Source organism: Sorex fumeus, unplaced genomic scaffold, assembly GCF_029834395.1.
Source record: "Sorex fumeus unplaced genomic scaffold, SorFum_2.1 ptg000041l, whole genome shotgun sequence".
Classification (NCBI taxonomy): domain Eukaryota; kingdom Metazoa; phylum Chordata; class Mammalia; order Eulipotyphla; family Soricidae; genus Sorex; species Sorex fumeus.
The window spans coordinates 10,751,133-10,772,516 of NW_026606098.1; the positions used below are offsets into that span (position 1 = coordinate 10,751,133).

At 46.5% G+C, this 21,384-nt stretch overlaps 1 protein-coding gene across 1 annotated transcript; it reads right to left on the reverse strand.

Annotated features, from left to right (window-relative positions):
* Positions 1-17,025: 17,025 nt before the first annotated feature.
* LOC130028881 (olfactory receptor 18-like) lies at positions 17,026-19,853 on the reverse strand. The gene is made up of 2 exons (XM_056119719.1): positions 19,837-19,853; positions 17,026-17,974 (listed from the first exon to the last, which is right to left on the reverse strand). Exons 1-2 carry the CDS (start codon positions 19,851-19,853, stop codon positions 17,026-17,028), a joined length of 966 nt encoding a protein of 321 aa, XP_055975694.1.
* Between the last annotated feature and the right edge of the window lie 1,531 nt (positions 19,854-21,384).

The window sequence follows — 21,384 nt, forward strand, 5'->3', positions numbered from 1 at the left end:
CCATTCCTTCCCATTCCAGTCGTCGCATGACGTTCACAAGGGTGGCACTGAAGAGTTTCAAATAGTATCACCCTGCCAAACCCCTCTCTTGACATCAATGATCACCTCCCTGTAGAATAGTGAGATCCTGGTAGCAAATCCGCATACAGCTCATGGAGGATCCTGATGTATTGACTTTCAACACCCTGTTTGGCTAGGGCCTCGATGACCGCTTCAGTCTCAACAGAATCAAAGGCCTTCTTTAAATCAATGAACGTTAGACAGAGTGGCATCTTGAACTCCCGAGAAACCTCAATGAGATTGGTTATCATGTGGATATGGTCAGTTGTGCTAAATCCTTTTCAGAAACTGGCTTGCTCACATGGTTGTTCTTCATCTAGTATTCTACTAATCCTATTCAGGATGACTCGAGTGAACAGATTACAGACGACAGAAAACAGGCAGATCGGGTGATAGTTGCCAATGTCATGGATGTCTCCCTTCTTATACAGTAGTACAGTCCTGCTGGTTTTCCATTGGGATGGAACCTTGCATTCAGACAGGTAGTGTGTGAAGAGCCGAGCCAGTGTATTGATGAGTACTGACAGCAGGTTCTTCAGGTGTTCGGGTCTGGGCCAGGTGCTGTTCGATTCTTTACCGACGAAATGGCGTGTCGGATTTCAGAAGGGAGAACTTTGGGAATGACATATCCATCCTGCGGAATTTGGTATGCAGGCAGGTGGACATGGCTATCAAAGAGATCTGAGTAGAAGTCGTGGATAATCTTCTCCATTGCCCTTCTGGAAGATGTGATAGATCCATCAGGACGTCGGAGGGCAGTCATCTTGATCTTGTAGTTGGCAAAGGACAGGCGGGCGTTGCAAATGCTTTTCCCAGCTTCTGCGGCATCTGCCAGCACTGCTGCTCTTCTCTCTTTGAGGTCTTCCTTTATTGCTTCTCTGCACTGCTTTGCGAGCTCGAACGTTCGCTTGCAGTTGCCTGAGGCTTGCACCAAGCCACCTTGGCAAATGAGCTTGAGAGTTTTTGAAGACAGTCATCTTTTTGTGGTTATTTCTCTCTCGGTGTTCCTCGCACAATCATGGAGGTGCTGAACCAGTCTATCGTATTCCTTGTCAATGTTATCAACAATGGCATCTTCCCGTGTTTCTGCAATAGTGCCTAAGAGCTCACAGTTGGTGGGCATTCTGGGAGTTCTCCTCTTAAACTTTGCAGCCCTTTCTTCCCACTCTGTGAAGTAGAATTTTACATGAAGGAGACGGTGGTCCGATCCCATTTGGAATTTTGGGACAACAGCAACATCGGTCAGGCAAGACCGTCGATTGAATATGATGTGGTCAATTTTATTGTGGAACCGTCCACCGGGAGACTCCCATGTCCAACGTTTATATTCAGCCTTCTGGAACTGTGAGTTACCATGGATGGTCTTGGTCGACATGATGAACTCAGACAGTCTCTCACCCTGTTCATTCCATTCTAGGCCATGGGTCCCAATGTCGAGTTCTTCGGCTGATCTTCTCATTCCTATATTGGTATTAAAATCACTGACAATGATCTTGTAGAAAGTGTGGTCTTCTTTATAGAACTTCTCCAGCTCCATGTAGAACTTCTCAATTTCTCCTTCATCATAATTGGATGTTGGTGCGTAGACAACAAAGATAGAAACTGCCGACAGTAAGCCACATCTATTCAAGTGTAATTGTCTGATTTGGGTTGTCAGGCATTCGAATGAATCAATGTTTATGGCCAAGTTCATGTTGACAAGGACACTGACACCAACAACACCTCTTTTGTTGCATGTTCCGAGGAACAGTTCTTCCCCAGTGTCAAAAACGGCATGATGTGATTGACGCCTTCTCGTCTCAGTCAGACAAATGATGTCATACTTGATCTTTCACGCTTGCACCATCAAGTCCTCAATGGATTAATCTGATGCCAGCATACGTGCACTGAAAGTAGTCATTTTTGTCTTTCTTCATTTTGGCAGCCTAGGTCGGCCCTGAGATTTTATAAGCCTCCCCTTCCTTATCTTTCTTAACACTCCCATATTGGTGGCTCATTCAGGGTCATATCGAATACACCACGGGTAGCTTGCCAGGTTCTGCCGTGTCGGTAGAGCACTCTCGGTAGCTTGCCAGGCTCTCCAAGAAGGATAGAGGCTTTTAGGGCAGCCTCTAATTGCCCTTACAGGTGTTCCCATACGTCAAACCATATTTCAACGCATTCAAATATGGTGCAGTAATCTTGTATTAAGTGTTTTATGATGTGTTGGGCGGCCACAATGCCGCCGCACAGTCTGAAAAGCATCCTGGAGGGCATCCGCGGCTGGGTAGTGGAGGTAGTGAAGGTAAAGGAGGTCTGCTGGGCTTCTGGGAGCAGGCAGAGGATCTCTGCACCTGGGTCCATTGAGCCTGGAGTCCGAGGTCACAGAGTTCCACTTCCCTGGCTCTCTGGGGCTTCACCCCTGTGTGAGTCCCAACCTAAGTGTCCGGAAAGCATCCTGGAGGGCGTCCGCGGCTGAGTAGTGGAGGTAGTGGAGGTAATGGAGGTCTGCCGGGCTGCTCCCAGGAATTCTCTACATTTTTTTATTGCCACATTTCTTTGCTGGGAATTAGCTCCTGGTTTAAAAAAAAATAAATTCACCATCCTCCTCCATCTTTACCTTTATGCATGGTTCTCGGTAGACATTTGCAAAAATGATGTGTCGGTTCAGTCTGACATCTGGTCTGTGGCAACTAACGTTAGGGGTGGAATGAGAGAGTGGGGATGTTATGGCACAAGAATACCCCACATCTGAGGCTGGAGCAATAACACAGCAGATAGGGTATTTGCCTTGTACACAGTCGACCCAGGTTTGATTCCCAGCATCCCATATGGTCCTCCGAGCAGCAGAATTACTCCAGGAGTAATTCCTGAATGCAGAGCCAGGAGTAACCCTTGTGCATGGATGGCCAGGTGTGACCCATAAAGCAAAAAAAAAAAAAATGAATACCCCACATCTGATCTTCTTGATCTCCACCCTTTTTATCCTCTTTCAACTCTGTGAAACACCAACATTTACAAGCTGCTCGCCTTGTGAGAAGCACACCAGATCTCTCTTTCTTTTGACGTCCCATGGAATCCAGTTGGTAATGGCTCTAGTCCAGTGGTTGTCTCCAAATCTCATTACGTGTCCAGTCCATCTGATTTTAGACGCCTTGGCAAATTGAGACAGCATCCCTGATTCTTGACCATCAAAGGAGGTCGGAACTCCTTCGATGGTGTTCCCATGGTTCAAACCATATTTGAACCCTATCAAATATGGTGCGGCAATCCTGGAAGATGGGTATTAAGTGTCTTATGATGTGTTGCATGACCGCTTTGTGGCCATGCGGTCCGGAAAGTGTCCTGGAGTGTGGCAGTGGCTGGGTAGTAGAGGTAGTGGAGGTAGTGGTGGTCTGCCAGTGAGGTATTTATCTGGTACCGGTAGGGTGGGTCTTCTGTGCGTAATCCAATCCCTGGATCGCTGGCGGTTGGTGGAAGCAGACAGCAAAAAAATCTATATCAATTTTTTGTTGTTATTCATATTATTGGTGGAGGACAGGTACACCAGTGTTACCCCATTTTAGTGTTTGGGCTAAGCAAGTGGCAGTGTTCTGGGAAACCAAGAAGGATAGAACCTGAGGATCCAGTTTGCAAAGCATGTGCTACATTCCTTTGTGCTCTCTCCTTCCTTGCCTCCCTCCTCCCTTTCTTCCTGCTCTCCTTCCTTCTTTCCCTCCCTCCTTCCTTCCTTTATTCCTTTTCTTTCCCTCCTTTCCCTTCCTCCCTTACTTCCTTTTCTTTCCCTTCCCTTCCCCTTCCTTTCCTCTTCCTTCTTTTCTTCTTTCCCTCCCTCCTTCCTTTCCTTTCCCTCATTTCCCTTCCTTCCTTCCCTTCTTCCCTCCTTCCCTCCCTCCCTCCTTCCTTCCTTCCTTCCTTCCTTCCTTCCTTTCTTTTTTCCCCTGAAAAGCAAACCTGCATTTACCCAGCCTGCAAAATTCTGTCCAGACGTTCAAGCAACTCTTCCACACTGAGCCTACCACTGACCCTTCTGACTCAAACCCCAGGCAGAGACCCCAGGACACGCTCCATGCACCAACAATGACTGCCTTGATCGCTCTTCCCTGTTGTGCTAAGGTGAATATGGAGCATTTTCTCACTAAGGCTCAAACTCTCTCATGTTTATCTGTAACATGTCTCTGGCAGAGAGAAAGAAGATAGATCACTTCCAAGAAATCAAAAAATAGAAACTGATCAGCTTATGATATTCTGCCTTAGCAGGAAGAATGGAATGCATAATTCTAATTGCTTTGTTCAGACAATCATCAATATAACATATAGTCAGGATTTCCAGGATAGACCAGAATCCTTATCTTGTTCTTTTCCTTCCTTAATCAATTAATAGGTGGTATCAGCAACATGGAAAATCAATCCACATTTCAGAATTTTTTCTTCCTGGGGTTCTCATGAAACTTGGGACATCAATCCCTCTGATGTTAGTGTGCCCCACGGGTGGCTCATGTGGAGCAGGCAGGAGAAAGACAGTCACTTTCTCCCCATCCACCTCTGCCCCTTGGGACCCAGGGTTACTGGGTTCTTGTCTTGCCTCGCAGAAAAGAATTTCAGGAGTAGACGAGCAGTGAAGTAGAACAGATTTTATTTGGAGGTTTTTGAAGGGAATGAGGAAGAGAAAGTGGGAGATCGTGGTGAGTAATGTGCTCAAGAGAGAACTTGGGCTTCTCCAAGGGTAGAGAGAGGCCTTCCACTCATTTCATCATTTAGTTATGAAAGCATGAAAGTACACATCTGAAGAGGGCGATAAGGGCAACACATGTGCTCACGCATCACATGTGCTCGACCATGTGAACTCAAGTAGCCCATGGGCTCAGACAGAATATGTGCACCTTTCCTTTGTTCAAGGTGACTTTTATAGGGATTTTCCAACCTGCCCCCCATGTGGGGTTTCTGTCTTAAGAGTCCAATGGTAGCTTTGTTGCTAAGTGGGTAGAATTGGGTGTAGCCTTTGAAACTCCTTTTCTGGACCTGGTCCTGCTGGATCTTCTCTCAGAGGATGAGTCCAGCCTTCTCTGGTCTGGGCTAGCTGAGAGTTAATTAAAGGAAAGAATTGAGGGTTCTCCAGAAATTTCCTTCAGGCCCTTTCTATAGGGAGGGGTCCAGTCTCCTCAGGGTCTGCAACTGGAGAAGGTCTTATCAGGTCTTGCTCTCTGTAACCAAAAGGTGGGTCAGACTTAGGACTGGTGAATTTATTACTTCCAGGTACTTCAATGCCATCATGTGTGGGGCGGGGGCAAGGGGGGAGGCAAGGGGGGAGCACTTCCTTAACCTACCTACCTGCATCACCTCCTCTTGGGTTGTTTCTGGCCACGTTTGTGACCACCTGCTCATCATCCTGGCCTTTAGCTCCGACCCCCACCTCCACACCCCTGTGTACTTCTTCCTACCCAACCTGTCCCTCACCTCCACCATCACCCCAAGATGCTGGCCAGCCTCCAAACACACAGCAAAGCTCTATCTCCTATGTGGGCTGCCTCACGCAGATCTTCTCTTTCTTGGTGTTCAGGAGCATGGACACTCTGCTCCTGACCTTCATGGTCTATGACCACTTTGTGGCCATCTGCACCCCCTCATTACACAGTCATCATTAGTGCTCTCCTCTGCATCTGGCTGGTTGGAGGGTCCTGGCTATTGAGCTTGTCTTATTTGCCTCTTCGGGGCCTGTGGATGCCATGTCTGACCTTCTGTCACCATTGGGTCACTCCACATTGTTACTGTGAGTGGGTCCAGGTCCTCACACTCACCTGTCCAGACATGAGGGTCGACCAGGTCATCATCTATGTTGTAACCAGTCTCCGGGGCTTTGCTCCTTTCTTGGGGATCCTTTTCCCCTATACCAGTATTTTCTTCTCCATCCTGAGCGTGCGTTTAGAGGACAGAAACTCTAAAGCATTTTCCACCTGCGCCTCCCATTCACCGTTTTGTCTTTACAGGACGGGCCTGGGTGTGTATCTCAGTACTGAGGTATCCCCAGAGGAAGATGATCTCCTTGGTGATGTGCGTGGTGGTCACCCCCATGCTGAACCCCTTCATCTACTGCCTCGGGAACAGAGACATCAAGGGAGCCCTCCAGAAAGTTGTCCTGAGAACACTCTTCGTGGAGTGATGGGAAAATGTACTCTGGTTTTTGTTTTGTTTGTTGGTTTTGTTGACCTCATAGCTGTAGGAGCCATTGAAATAGTGCCTCTTCATCACCTTGGAGTTTGCTTCCTGCTCGTAAATGACTTTGGTCAAAATTGCTTGGCAGGGGCCAAAGTGATAGGACAACAGGGAGGCCATTGGCCTTGCATGTGGAAGACTCAGCTTCGATCCCCGGCATCCTATAGGGTCCCCCAAGCTCTTCCAGGAGTCATTCTTGAGTGCAGAGCCAGGAGGGAGCCCTGAGCATCGCCAGGTGTGACCCAAAAAGCCCAAAAAATTTGCTTGGCAGTTCTGGCACCTTGGGGGTAAGGGTGCTGTTCTCTTCATCTGTCCTGTCACAAAACTCTCCTGTCACTTACCCATTTCTAGTCCTTGGCTCTGAGGTATAGTCCTATAGGTCAAGAGCAGTCATTTCAAAGACGCACTCAAAATAGTTGGAGAAGAATTATGAGCTAGGATCCGGAGAGATAGTACAGCGGGGAAGATGCTTGCCTTGCACATAGTGAAGCCAGGTTCAATCCCAGGTTCAATCCCAGAAACCCCATTTGACCCCCAGCCCCCTCCAAGCACTGCCAGGAGTGATCCCTGAGTGTTGATCCAAGAGTAACCCTAAGCACTGCTGGGTGTGGCCCCAAAACCAAACAAATTTAAAGTTAAAAATAAATTCATGGGTGGGGGGCGGGAAATACTGGGGATTTTGGTGGTGGAAAATGTGCACTGGTAAAGGAACAGTTGTTTGATGATTGTATGACTGAAACTCAAACATGAAAGCTTTGTAACTGTATCTCAGGGTGAATCAATAAAAAAGGGGGGGTGACAATAATAAAATAAAAAAATAAAAATTATTCTGAATTTAAAAAAAAGTAATGTGAAGTTCATGCCAAATTCAATCAGTTTAATCAATGGCTGAATAAATAGCAGTGCTCTTACATTAAAATAAATAAATAAAAGCACTGTAGCACTGTTGTCCCGTTGTTCATCCATTTGCTCGAGTGCGCACCAGTAAGGGCTCCATTGTGAGACTTGTTGTTACTGTTTTTGGCATATCAAATATGCCACGGGGAGCTTGCCAGGCTCTGCCACGTAGGCGGGATACTCTCGGTAGCTTGCCGGGCTCTTCGAGAGAAACGAAGGAATCGAACCCTGGTCTGCCACGTGCAAGGAAAATGCCCTACCCGCTGTGCTATTGCTCCAGCCCAAGGGAATGAGACTAGATAACAAAATAGAAATCAGGAAAACAACATGAAAACATCAATAGAGGGGGAATAAAAGCCAGGTTATACTGAAACCCAAGCACAAAAATTTATAAGTCTATAAATGTACCTCATGGTGTTTCACTAATAAAAAAAATGATTAAATAAAAAAAATTTTTTAAAAATAAAAATGTTATTTTTAACAATGTGATGAATATCATTGTTTATAAATGTTTTAAGATGGCATTTTTATTATAAATATTCCTAAGGGTAGTACTATTAAGTCAACTATAATAAAGTCAATTATAAATATGACAAAAAATATTAGAAATCCAAAATCATATGGTTCTCATAACTAGTTATAAAAATCAAATTATTTCACAATGCCTTTTCAGTAGTTCTGATTGTTGAGAAATTCTAAACAATAATGATGCATCTTTTTTTGAAATAATGAAAGCAATCAAAGTAGAGGGAGAGTTAAGTAGAAATCATCTGCTTCACAGGCATTGGGAGTGGTGAGAGGGGGGTATATTGGAGTTATTGGTGTTGAAAAATAAATACTGGTGAAGGGAAAGGTGTTTGGTCATTGTATGACTGAGACTTAAACCTGAAAGCTTTGTAACTTTTCCCACAGTGATTCAATAAATAAATGTAACAAAATAAATAAAAAAATATAAAAAGAGAAAAAAAAAGCCAGGTTATAATTCTGATATTCAAAACATATTAAACGGGACCTGAGGATATGGTGCTGGGAGGGAAGCATGTGGTGTGGGGGATAGAACTCAGGGTCTCATACCTGCCAGGCATGTGCTCAACGTCTTGAGCTAAGTTATTTAAGTTTGTTGTTTATTTTTGGCTTTTTGGGTCACACCTGGCAATGCTCAGGTCCTGGCTCTACACTCAGGAATCACTCCTAGTGGTGTCTGGGGACCATATGAAATGCCAGGAATTGAACCTGCGTCAGTCGCATGCAAGGCAAATGTTCTACCCACTGTGCTATCGCTCTGGCCCCTTAAGTTTTTTTTCTTTTTTGGCTACACCCCACGATGTTCAGGGGTTACCCCTGGCTCTGCACTCAGAAATTACTCCTGGTGGTGCTAGGAGGACCATATGAGGTACCAGGGATTAAACCTGGGTTAGTTCTTGAACCCAGGCCGCCACATGCAAGGTTAGCACCCTACCTAATGTACTATCTCCGGGAGGAGGAAAAGGGGCAATTCCCTGGTGAAACCTAAAACACTTAGGGTTAATATCCAACAAGGGCCAGAGCTGATTTTCTTTGTTTTGTTTTTATTAAAATAATATTGGTTTATAAATGCTATATAAATTTCCAGTGTACAATGTTATGCTTGAGAGCATCTGTGTATACTATAATATAAATCACCATCAAAAGTCGAGTTGACATACACTATAAACACTTGAGCCCCCTTTATCTTTTACCCTTCACATACCTCCTTCCCTCATCACGATCACGATCATCCTGTTATTCATTGATTGCCTCGAGCAGGCACCAGTAACATCTCCTTCTTCCTAGCCCTGAGATTTTAAAAAGAGCCATTTCAATGCTCTTTCAGGGCTAGGAGAATGAGACCCATCATTGTTACTGGTATTTGGCATATTAAGTACGACACGGGAAGTTTGCCAGACTCTGCCGTGCGGGCAGGATGCTTTTGGTAGCCTGCCAGGTTCTCCAAAGGTAAATGAAATAATAAGATGTCGCGCAGCCACGAATGTGGCCGCGTGCTTCCGGGAGCTGGGTTTTATAGTCTCTGCATCTTGGCTGTTGATGGGACCAACCTGGCGCTGGCGGCAGCTGGTGGGTGTGACGCCTACCTACTGGAAGATGGGGGGTCTGGGTGAAGAAGGCCCAGTCCCAATCTGAACAGGCTTGGAGATCTCAGCCCCGGGACCCGCATGCCTGGGTTCCGCTGCCAGTTCCTTCATGTATGAGGCTTCTCCAGACGTGTGCAGAGTGGTCCCAGCATGGCCATGGCTGGCTCCAGAGTTCCTCAGCTGCTGGGGCTCTGCTCGAGGGGCAGGGAGGGAAACTCAACCCGCCTCTCTCCTTCCCTCATATAGCTGCTTTTGAGTTGTAGAATATTAAAGATTTTGTTTTTGTTTTGTTTCTTTCCCTTTCACATAGGACTGAAGTCATGTGGTGTTTATCTTTCTTTGCCTGACTTATTTCACTTACTATAAAGCTCTAATAATTGATAATTTCATGTTTTATAATTAGCGTTTATATTTTTTATATTTGTCTGTGTCCATTCTGGACTCTGAAGTTGTTTCTACTTCGGAATGTCTGATATTCCAACTTGGGTTATGTAACTCCTTTCTTTTACCTTAATGGGTTCTTTTCTCTCTCCTCTCATATTTCCTATCACTATCACTATCATCCCATTGTTCATAGATTTGCTCAAGCAGGCGCCAATAACGTCTCCATCCGTCCCTGTCACATGCTAGTGTAGCCCAATGGCATATTGGGGGCTCTTTCAGGGTCAGGAGAATGAGGACCATCATTGTTACTGTTTGGGGCATATCGAGTACGCCAAGGGTAGCTTGCCAGGCTCTGCCGTGTGGGCAGGATACTCTCGGTAGATTGCCAGACTCTCCAAGAGGGATGGAGGCTTTTGGGGCAGCCTCTAATCACCTATACAGGTGTTCCCAGTTGGGCATATATTTGGACAGGATACTCTTGGTAGCCTGCTGGGTTCTCTGAGAGCAAGAATTAGATAATAAGATAAGCTTCCGGGATCTTGGTTTTATAGTCTCTGGATCTTGGCCATTGATGGGGTTACATGGCAGTTGGTGGGTGTAACTGTCTAGCTACTGGAAGATGGGGGATCTGGGTGGAGGAGGCCCAGACCTGAACCGAGTAGGCTTTGAGATCTCAGCCCCGGGTCCCACACACCTGGGTTCCTCTGCCAGTTCCGTCATGTGTGAGGCTCGTCCAAGCGTGTGGAGAGTGGTGTTTACGTGGCTGTGGCTGGGTCCTGGAGGCCTTCAGCTGCCAGGGCTCTGCTCGGGGCAGAGAGGGAAACTCAACCCGACCCCCTCCAAGGGGCCCCAGTGAGGACAGCCAGGCACGGGGGCAGGAGACTCATACTTCCTAGATAAAATTATTTTATTTCAGAAAAAAAATTGTAGTTTTTTGTTGTTATTTGGGGGTGGGACCACACCCAGCTGTGCTCAGGGCTGACCCCTGGTTCCGCATTCAGCAGGTAACTCTTGGCAGGGCTTAGGTGCTGGAGAACAAACCCAGGTTGGCTGCATGCAAGGCAAGCACCTCACCCACTGTCCTATCTCTCCAACCCCCAGATGCATATTTCAGTGTCATATTGTAGCTTATTAGGATAAAGTGTTAAATTACAATAAAAATAACTTTTTAAGAAGAACAGTTTAAATGCCATCATTGAAAAAAGGTAGTGTCTAACTATCTACACTCTTTTTCACAGAGGAATTAAAATAGTCCAGAGGTTCTTTTTGGAATATATAAAATACCTGGGATGCAATCCAAAATAATTCAAAGAAAGAATCAGGACCGCAAAACCCGTTCTCAAAAGAAAAGAAAAGTCAATGTAGGCCAATCTGAATGAAACCAAATATTGTTTTGAAAGGGGGAAAAAAATCAAACATCTATTATATGGGATGGAAAATATGCTAATAATAAGGAATTACAACGGAGAGGTACAATTTATTTTAAAGTAACCAAATAGGGGATGGAAAGAAATAAATAAAAATAATAAATAAATTCACAATTAGTACATCAGGGAGGGTGCTTGCTTTTACATGAAGCTAACTTGGGGTTCAATCTCCAGCTTCTCATAGGGTTCCCTGAAAATGCTGGGGGTATGCCCCCCAAAAATTATTATGAACTAACACCTTTTATCAATAATCATCGGGAGTCTTAGCATATGTTCACTTATATTGTTAAGTCACGACTCTGGATCTCTGACCGCAAGCAAGGACCACGCAGGAATGCAATCAGCAAGCAGGTAGTTTATTGAGCTGGCTAGCAAGGGTCAAGCCATCAGGCAAGACCCTGAGCTTCTTCAAAGGGGATCTTATATAGGCCTTCACTAACCTTTATAGCAAAGCCCACGCATTTCATAGCCAATAGATTTATAACAACATAGACTTTCTTAACCAGTCCATTTAAAAGTACATCACTCCTTAGCCTATAGATTCGAAGATCAGCATTTACATAATAGGCATTGTGGCTAGTGGGCATCTGGTAACTCGGACATTTGGCTATCACCTGGCTCCCTTTGATTCTCAGCTCATGGCTCCTGCATTCTGGAGGAGGTGGATAAGGGAAAAGTTCCTAACAGAGGTAACAGATAAGGAAGGGCCAACAAATGGTTTCTGAATTTACATGCCAATAAGGAAGGGCTTCACAGCTAAGGCTCTACTAGGGAGGGGGCAGGAAAGGGAAAGTTACTAATTAGTAGAGTTTTAACTCTGGAGTCTCCCTCAGGGTCCCAAGGGACCTCACAATATTATATTCATATCACTTGAGCCTTTGGGTGTGCAATGCTGCGTAGTTGTCTAGAATTGAACAGTTGAAAAGTAGGCAGAGGGTCTGGAGAGACAGAAGAGCAGGTAACGGTGCTTACTTTGGACATAGTTCATCTGGGCCATCTGGATGGGGTCCCTGGTGCCCCACGTGGTTTCCTGATCCCCACTAGGCACGAGCCCTGTGTGCAGAGAGCCTGGAGTGAGCTTGGAGCACCATTAGGTGTGACCCGGAAACAAACAAACAAGAACAAACAGCGAGATTCTGCCTATATCACTAATTTGGGGAGACAGAAAGGGACCTAGGGGGCTGGGGCGATAGCACAGCAGGTAGGGCATTTGCCTTGCACGCGGCCGGCCTGGGTTCTGTTCCCGGCATCCCGTATGGTCCCCCGAGCACTGCTAGATGTAATTCCTGAGTGCATGAGCCAGGAGTAACCCCTGTGCAATACAGGGTGTGATTCAAAAAGCAAAAGAAAGAAAGAAAGAAAGAAAGAAAGAAAGAAAGAAAGAAAGAAAGAAAGAAGAGAGGAAGGAAGGAAGGGAGGGAGGGAGGGAGGGAGGGAGGGAGGGAGGGAGAGAGAGAGAGAAAGGGAAGGACCTAGGTGATGTCCGTGGGCCCCACAGGTGGCTTACGTGAGGCAGGGAGGAGAAACACGAACATTTTCTCCCCATCCACCTCTGCCATCAGGGACCCAGAGTTACTAGGTTCTTGTCTCACCTAGCAGAAAAGAATTTCAGGAGTAGACAAGCAGTTTGAAGTCAAACAGATTTTATTTGGAGGTTTTTTTGAAGGGGAGGAGAGAGAGAAAGAGAGCACCGCACCCAAGCAAGAGAAGCCCTGAATGACCTTTACAACCGGCTTTTATATGCACATTCCTTAGTCTGGAGTCTTCTGACAAGTGGAGGTTGATTCGGTATTGTATCAAAGGAACAGTTTTGAAGCTTCTGGTGAATCTCTTTCAAGTCCCTAATTTTGTGTGTGTGTGTGTGTGTGTGTGTGTGTGTGTGTGTGTGTGTTGAAGTTCATCATCTCTGTAGGGGTCCAGCCTCCTCTCTTTCAAGTCCCTAAGTGTGTGTGTGTGTGGTGTGTGTGTGTGTGTGTGTGTGTGTGTGTGTGTGTGTGTGTGAGTATGTGCTGAAGTTCATCATCTCTGTAGGGGTCCAGCCTCCTCAGGGCCTGTTACAGACTTGGACCAGGTGGGGTCTTATCAGGCATTAGTTCCAATTTTCTGCAAGGTCCACTTCGAAACTTCAGGGCTATTACTTCCCAGGAAATTTATTGCCATTGCCTTGGGAGGAGACGTTCCCTACCTGCCTGCCTGACTACATCATAGGGACAGCGGTGGAGGGACATTGGCTCTCCAGGGTGAGAGCGAAGCAATGACTATGTGCGTCTGAAACACTAATAATACTTGCACCCCAAGTCCTCATGCAAGCAGATAGAGAAGCCTCCCTTTTCCTCACTTGCCCTGCCAGAGGCTCTGGGGAAGCTGTCCCATTCTACCTTTCACACATTCTGCAAACACCAGGACTCCTTGAGTAGGAGGAAGTGGACAATGTCCCAAGGCCATGAGTTCTACCCCCAGCCTTGGACTTCCCCAAGCCTTAGATACTTAGAGAAAATGGGTAATCACCCAGCAGATGGGCAAACAGATACCCTGAAAGGTTTTCACTTCACCCACAGTCTCCCAGCCTAAGGGAATGGAGAAGTTTATCTTAGCAACACAAAAGGGCCTTCAATTAATCAGACTCCTCTAGGAATCAAATGGGGAGGGGGAGTTCCTCTGCAGCTTTGTATAAGATACACTAAGACCCAGTTTTCTTATAAAATCCCCCCCCAAAAAAAACAAAAGCAAACCTGGAGACTTGATTAACTGAGAGTCCTATGCTAAGTTCCTTCCAACTTGGGGAGTTAATTTCTCTTCTACTTTTCTGTAAACTTTTCTCTTTCTGTCTTTTTTGGGGGGCACACTAGGTGATGCTCAGGGATTACTCCTGGCTCTGCACTCAGAAATTACTCCTGGTGGTGCTCAGGGAACCTTATGGGATGCCAGGGATCGAATTTGGGTCGGCTGCGTGCAAGGTGAACATCCTCCCTGCTGTCCTCTTGCTCCGGCCCCAGTTTTTCTAAGTCCAAGCACCTTTTTATTCTTTACACTCTTGAAAACAGTGAAAAACCTGGGAACTGTGGATAAAAACAGCTGAGGCTGTGTTAAAGCAATAAAAAAAAAATCTTTCATTTGCTTTTAATCACTGATGACTTGCAGCTCTAACAGCCCAGTTTGAATATTATATAAATGACCTTGAAGTTAAATTGCATGTTTTGGACCAAAGTATGTCATCACAATAATCTGTGAGTTTTATCCCCACCCCACCCCCAGTTCAATTTGTAATCTTCCAAAAGCAGGGTTAGACATGCCTTTGGCTCACTTATAAATTTCTCCATGTTGAAGAAAATAGACACTAGTTGTTTTAATGAAAGCAATTTTATCAGAGCAGTGGTTTAAATAGTGAAGGGAAGATGAAAGGCATAAAACTGTGCCGGCTTGGAAAATAACCCAGCGTAGTACAGGATGTTAAGTGAAATACACTGTAAATAAAATCCATGAAACAGAGCAAAACAAACACTTGACTCACCTGTGAAAAAGAAACAGGGGCCAGAGCAATAGTACAGCGGGTAGGGTGTTTGACTTGCACTCATCTGACCCAGGTTCAATCCCCGGCATCCCATATGGTCCCCTGAGCACCACCAGGAGTAATTCCTGAGCACAGAGCCAGGAGTAACCCCCAAGCATCGCTGGGTGTGACCCAAAAAGCAAAAAAAGAAAAATAAAGAAACAAACTAGTTAGTGACCCACGGAACTGAAGCTGATATTGAGCATATAGGAGACTTGAATTGATCCCCTGCACTGCATGGACAAGGCTGGGAGCACTGGAGTAGGAGTTATGAGTATTCCCTGAACACCACCAGGTGTGGTCTCCTGAGGAGGGGAAAAAAAAACTCACCACCAAAGCAAAAGCAACAACTACCTACATGAAAGGAAACAAAGCAAGGGCCAAAAAAGGTAGCCCAGTGGACTGCGTTCATGCTTAGCATGCCAGAGACCCAGATGCCATCTCTGGCACCACAAGATCCCTGGAGCATGGCCAGGCATGACTCCTGAGCACTGAGGAAAAAGTAGCCCTTGAGTTTCCCCCTGCAGGGACTAAAACCTCATCTTAAATTATAAGAATAAACGAGTCATTATTCAGAGGGGATGAAAGGTCTGCAGGTCAGTTGGGTAAAATGAGCTCACTGTGTGGGCCAAAGATGGAGACCAGATATTTAGAGGTCAACATGCTGAATATATAGATGTTCATTTACAATGTTGTACCCCCAGATGTGTAATGAGGTTGTAAATACTCTTTCTTTAATAAATAAAAGGAAGCAAGGACAAAGTATCTCTCTCTGCTAGGCCACACCCCAGTCTAATTAATTAATAGGATGTGGTGGGACTTGAATGATGAGTTTTCAAGTACTCTGGGTACTTCTCAAAGGTTCAGGATCAAGAACCAATGTCAGAAGGCCGGAGCGATAGTCCAGCGGGGAGGGTATTTGCCTTGCACATGGCTGACCCGGGTTCAATTCCTGGCATCCCTTATGGTCCCTGGAGCACCACCAGGAGTAATTACTGAGTGCAGAGCCAGAAGTAACAACCCCTGAGCATCGTTGGTGTGACCCAAAAAGCCAAAACAAACAAAAAAGGAATCAAAGTCAGGAGCAATAGTACAGTGGGGAGAGCGATTGCCTTGCACGCAGCCAACCAGTTTGATTCCTGGTACCTCATATGTTTCCCTTAGCCTGCCATGAGTAATTCCTAAATACAGATCCAGGAGTAGCCCCTGAGCAAAACCAAGTGTGGCCCGAAAATGTAAAAAACAAACAAACAAAAATACCACTGGTGTCAGTGTCTGAGCAGTGGGTAGGGCAGTGGGTAGGGCACTTGCATGCGGCCAGCATGATGGGTTGGATCCCGGGCATCCCACATTTCTGTAGTATGTACCCACTGATAGTTTCAAAGCCAAACTCCATTTCTTCCCATTCTTAATCATCTGGGCTATGTAATAAGAACCTGGCGAGGGCACAAGTTTCAGTCTGTGTCAATAGTGAACGACCCCGCATTGTGTATTTGAAAGATGCATGAACGTTCTCATCACAGACAGCCAGAGAGATAGGATGGTGGATGAGACAGTCGCTTTGCATGTTTCCAACCTGGGTTCAATCCCCGCATCCCGTAAGTCCCTTTCTCCAGAAGTGGTCCTTGAACACCGCCAGGTATGACCCAAACACAAAAAATAAAAAAAGAACCGGTGTCAGAGAATCTCTCACATTAACAGCACCGATGCATGTCATTGAAGGCCTGCGTATGTACCTTGGACCATGGAAAAGATTATGTGTCACATACACTTCACAGAAAATTGTGCATTTCTATAAGATATCCAGGTCTCGGGTGCAATGAGATCAAATATACAGCAGTTTGACACATGTCAGTCAGATCATAGATCCCTCCAGCACATTCAATCTGTGCCAGAATAAAACATATTTAGAGTGCAGACAGCTAGAAAGCATGGCTTAAGGCATTTGCCTTGTACAGAATCAGCCCCTACTTGGTTGCATCTGGTCCCCTCAGCACTGGCTAGGAGTGATCCTGGAGCACAGAACCAGGAGTAATTCCTGAACACTGCATGTATAGTCCCAGCCACCCCAAAGATTTATTTATTTATTTGTTTGCTTGTTTTCTGAGTGACACCTACCGGTGTTCAAGGCTGACTCTGGGCTCACTCTGCACTCAGTAATCCCTTCTGGAGGTGCTCAGGGAACCCTATGCAGTGCTGGGGATCAAATGCAGATCAGCTGCATGTAAGGCAGTTGCCCTGCCCACTGTGCTATCTCTCTGGCTCCCAGGAAGACCATATTTAAATATAAAGCATCATGTGGAATGACAGGCAGGAGAAGCATAAAAGATGGGACACCAAGGGCCAGTCGGTCAAGAGCTGAGGATGTCACCGCTGTTCTGCACATCCAGACAAAACCTGTTCGTCACATGGGGCCAGTTCTAGGCAACAACCTCTGCAAGGCCCTCTTCATATCTCTATTCCTTAGGGTGTAGATAAAGGGGTTCAGCATGGGAGTGATCACGGTGTACACCACGGAGGCCACCACACCATTCCGTGAGGCGCTTGGGAGGGTGGAACTGAGGTAGACCCCTAGGCCTGTTCCATAGAACAAGCAAACCACAGCCAGGTGGGAGCCGCAGGTGGAGAAGGCTTTGTGCCGTCCCCCTTTGGCTGGGACTTTCACAATGGAGGACACGATTTTGTAGTAAGAGAAGAAGATGCCAGAAGCTGGAAGTGCCCCAAAGAGGGCAGCAATGATGTAGATTAGGATGTTCTGGGTGGAGGTGTCATCACAGGCAAGCTTGAGGAGCTGAGGTGGGTCGCAGAAAAAGTGGGGGACTTCCACCACGGGACAGAAGTCCAGCTGTGAGATGACAAGGACGTTCAGCTGGGACTCCACCAGGCTGATAAGGAAAGATGCCAGAGCCAGCAGTCCGCAGAGCCGGGGGTTCATGATGACAGGGTAGTGCAGGGGATGACAGATGGCCACAAAGCGGTCATAGGCCATCACGGTCAGGAGGACACTGTCCAAACACCCCAAAAGATTAAAGGAAGACAGCTGAGCCAGGCAGCTGGCGTAGGCCATGCCTCTGTTCTGGGTGTGGATGTCCAGGATCATCTTGGGGACCGTGCTGGAGATGAACCCGATGTCAGTCACAGACAGGACTGAGAGGAAGAAGTACATGGGGGTGTGCAGGCGGGGGTCGGAGCTCACGGCCAGGATGATGAGCAGGTTCCCTGTGACAGTAACCAGGTACATGGACAGGAAGAGGCCAAAGAGGACGGGCTGGACTTGGGGGTCATCTGAGAGCCCCAGGAGGAGGAACTCCACGGCCCCTGTGACATTGTGGAGGTCCAAAGTGCAGAGACACCTTGGGGCAAAGAAATGAAAGCAGATATAAAAGTAATTAATAGGGGGCTGGAGCAATAGCACAGCAGGGAGGACATTTGCTTTGCACATGGCTGACCTCAGTTCGATCCCCAGTGACCCGTATGGTCCCCTGAGCACCTCCAGGAGTGTTTCATGAGTGCAGAGCCAGGAGTGATCCCTGTGCATTGCTGGGTGTGACCCAAAACAAACAAACAAACAAACAAACAAATAATAAAAGTAATCTATATGGGCTGGAGCAATAGCACAGTGGGTAGGGCATTTGCCTTGCAAGCAGCCAACATGGCTGACCCGAGTTTGATTCCTCCGCCCCTCTCAGAGAGACCGGCAAGCTACCAAGAGTGTCTTGCCCGCATGGCAAAGCCTGGCAAGCTATCTGTGATGTATTCAATATGCCAAACACAGTAGCAAGTGTCACAATGGAGACGTTACTGGGCATGCTCGAGCAAATCGATGAACAATGGGAGGACAGTGATAGTGACAGTTTAATCTATATAGATTTAAATATAATCCATATGCAAATAAATATCTATAATAAATATAATATATATCTTATATAGATATCACTGTCACTGTCCTCCCGTTGTTCATTGATTTGCTTGAGCAGGCCCAGTAACGTCTCCATTGTGACATTTGTTACTGTGTTTGGCATATCAAATACACCACGGATAGCTTGCCAGGCTTTGCCGTGAGGGCGAGATATTCTTGGTAGCTTGCCAGGCTCTCCAAGAGGGGTGGAGGAATCGAACCTGGGTCGGCCGAGTTGGTTGTGTGCAAGGCAAACACTCTACCCTCTATGCTATCGCTCCAGCCCTTATATAGATATAAAGATAATAAACAAATCTATGTAGCACTGTAGCACTGTCCTCCCGTTGTTCATTGATTTGCTCGAGCGGACACCAGTAACATCTTCATTGTGAGACTTGTTGTTACTGTTTTTGGCATATCGAATATGCCACGGGGAACTTGCCAGGCTCTGTTGTGCAGGCAGGATACTTTCAGTCGCTTGTGGGGCTCTTCGAGAGGGACAGAGAAATCAAACCCAAGTGAGCCGCATGCAAGGCAAATGCCCTACCCGCTGTGCTATCGCTCCAGCCCAAACAAATCTGTATAAATATAAATATATTGGTATATTAAAATATATACATATGACATAATACAGGTTATATAGGTAAAGGTAAAGGTAAAGGCCCTCCCGTTGATCGTCGATTTGCTCGAGCGGGCCCAGTAACGTCTCCATTGGAGACTTTGTTGTTACTGTGTCTGGCATATCGAATACTCTCGGTAGCTTGCCGGGCTCTCCGAGAGGGGCGGAGGAATCGAACTCGGGTCGGCCATCTTGGCCGCTTGTAAGGCGAACACCCTACCGCTGTGCTATCGACGGGTTATATAAATCTATATAAAATATAATTGAGAATTTTTTATTTAAATATAAATATATGTATGTATATATAAATATATATGTAGGTACCTCTCAGTAACTCTGTATTTCTGGTTGAACAAATTTATAAAGCAGTATTTACACTTAAGCAACATCCCAACTTGGCGATGCTTCTGGAACAAGCACTGAATCCTGCCTGGTTCTTCCCTCTTTTGGTGGCAGTGAGCAATCTGTGCGCATCAGTTACACAGTCACCAAATAGCACCCGCGCCAGCCACCTTGCTGAACTCACAGCTACATCGGGCTAGCTGAGATGATCTGTGTTTGCATTCCACGGGGAGGGAGTGCCCCAGCCATGTGCACTCTTTCTACACCTGCTGCATAGGATGGTATCGGTGTAGACACCCACGTCTAATTTTTGTGCTATTTATGCCGAGTGTCGACAATATTTGAGCAGCAAATACAGTTCAGAGATGCCCATGACCACTAAAAGCCTACTTAACCCTCACCTCACTTGCACCTGAGCTGATTTCTGGAAATCAAACAACTGGAGCTACTTCTGATTTTTTTTTTAATTTTGGTCACCAACTATGTATTTCCTCCATGCACTGTCTCTGCTTGGAGACAACCCTGAGTTCTTCCTGGTTAGGTTAATCCTCCCCTTCATCTCGCCGAGTGTCAGAGTTCAGGGTAATAGCCTCAGCGTCATGAACTGTTCCAGCAAAATCTCTAACGCCTTTATCAGGGAGCAGGCGGGAGGCCGCCCCTGCACAGTTAGGCTGTCTGCAGAGGGAAAGACCCCCACATCCCCTGCCACACCGCCATCTCTCCAGCAACTCACTGGCCTCTGCGATATCTCTGCTGGCTCATGATTTGAATCCGGGTCCCCTGCCCGCTCCTGCTAAGTGGATGCCGGTGACTGATGGGCTTTCCTTGAAGTGGACGGGAAGGTAGATCCGGGCATGAATCCGCCAAGGCTGACAATCGCTCTAGGAAGAAGATGTGAGTCTGTGTGGCTGCTCCCCTGCAGGACCCCGGCAGCTAATTAATGGCACTTGCTTGGCCTTGAGGGATCCAGACAGCTGCACTCCTAATGAGACAGACTGGCTCCTGGGGTCCCCATCTCAGAGGACCACCAAAATTCACAGCAGGAAGGAGAGATCGAGGAGAGATTTCCAAATGTCAGACTCACCCGCCTTCCCAGGAGAGACAGAGAGAGCATGCCTCTAAGACTTGTTTCTTAATTCCAAGTCCACAGATCTTGACATCCAAAGTGGGATCATTTTTAATTTAATAATGAATTCATCCATGAATTTCATAATTCACTGATGACTTTTGACTTGGATATCAGCCTGCCCATGGCTTGGATGGGGCACCTTGTGGAGAAGTCACCCTTCAAATGAAAGTCATTTCATTTTCTTCTTTAAGAGTTTTCTAATTTCGGGGACAGAGAGATAATACAGCAGGTAGGGCATTTGCCTTGCCCACCACAGACTCAGGTTCGATCCCCGGCATCCCATAGGCCCCCTAAGCACTGCCAAGAGTGATTTCTAAATGCAGAGCCAGGAGTAACCCTGAGCACTGCTGTGTGCGGCCCAAAGAGCCAAAAAAATTTTTTTCTAAGCTCTTTGAAAAAACTTTTTAGGAGCTTGAGTGATAGCACAGCAGGTAGAGCATTTGCCTTGCATGTGGCCAACCCGAGTTCTATTCCCAGCATCCCATATGACCTCCTGAACACCATCAGGAGTAATTCCTGAGAGCAGAGCCAGGAGTAACCCTAGTGCATTACCAGGTGTAACCCAAAAAGCCATCAATTTTGAGGGCTGGAGAGATAGCACAGCGGGTAGAGCGTTTGCCTTGCATGCAGCTGACCCAGGTTCAATTCCCAGCATCCCTTATGGTCCCCTGAGCACCGCCAGGTGTAATTCCTGAGTGCAGAGCCAGGAGTAACCCCTGTGCATAGCCAGGTGTGATCCAAAAAACAAACAAAAAAAAACATCAATTTTATTCAT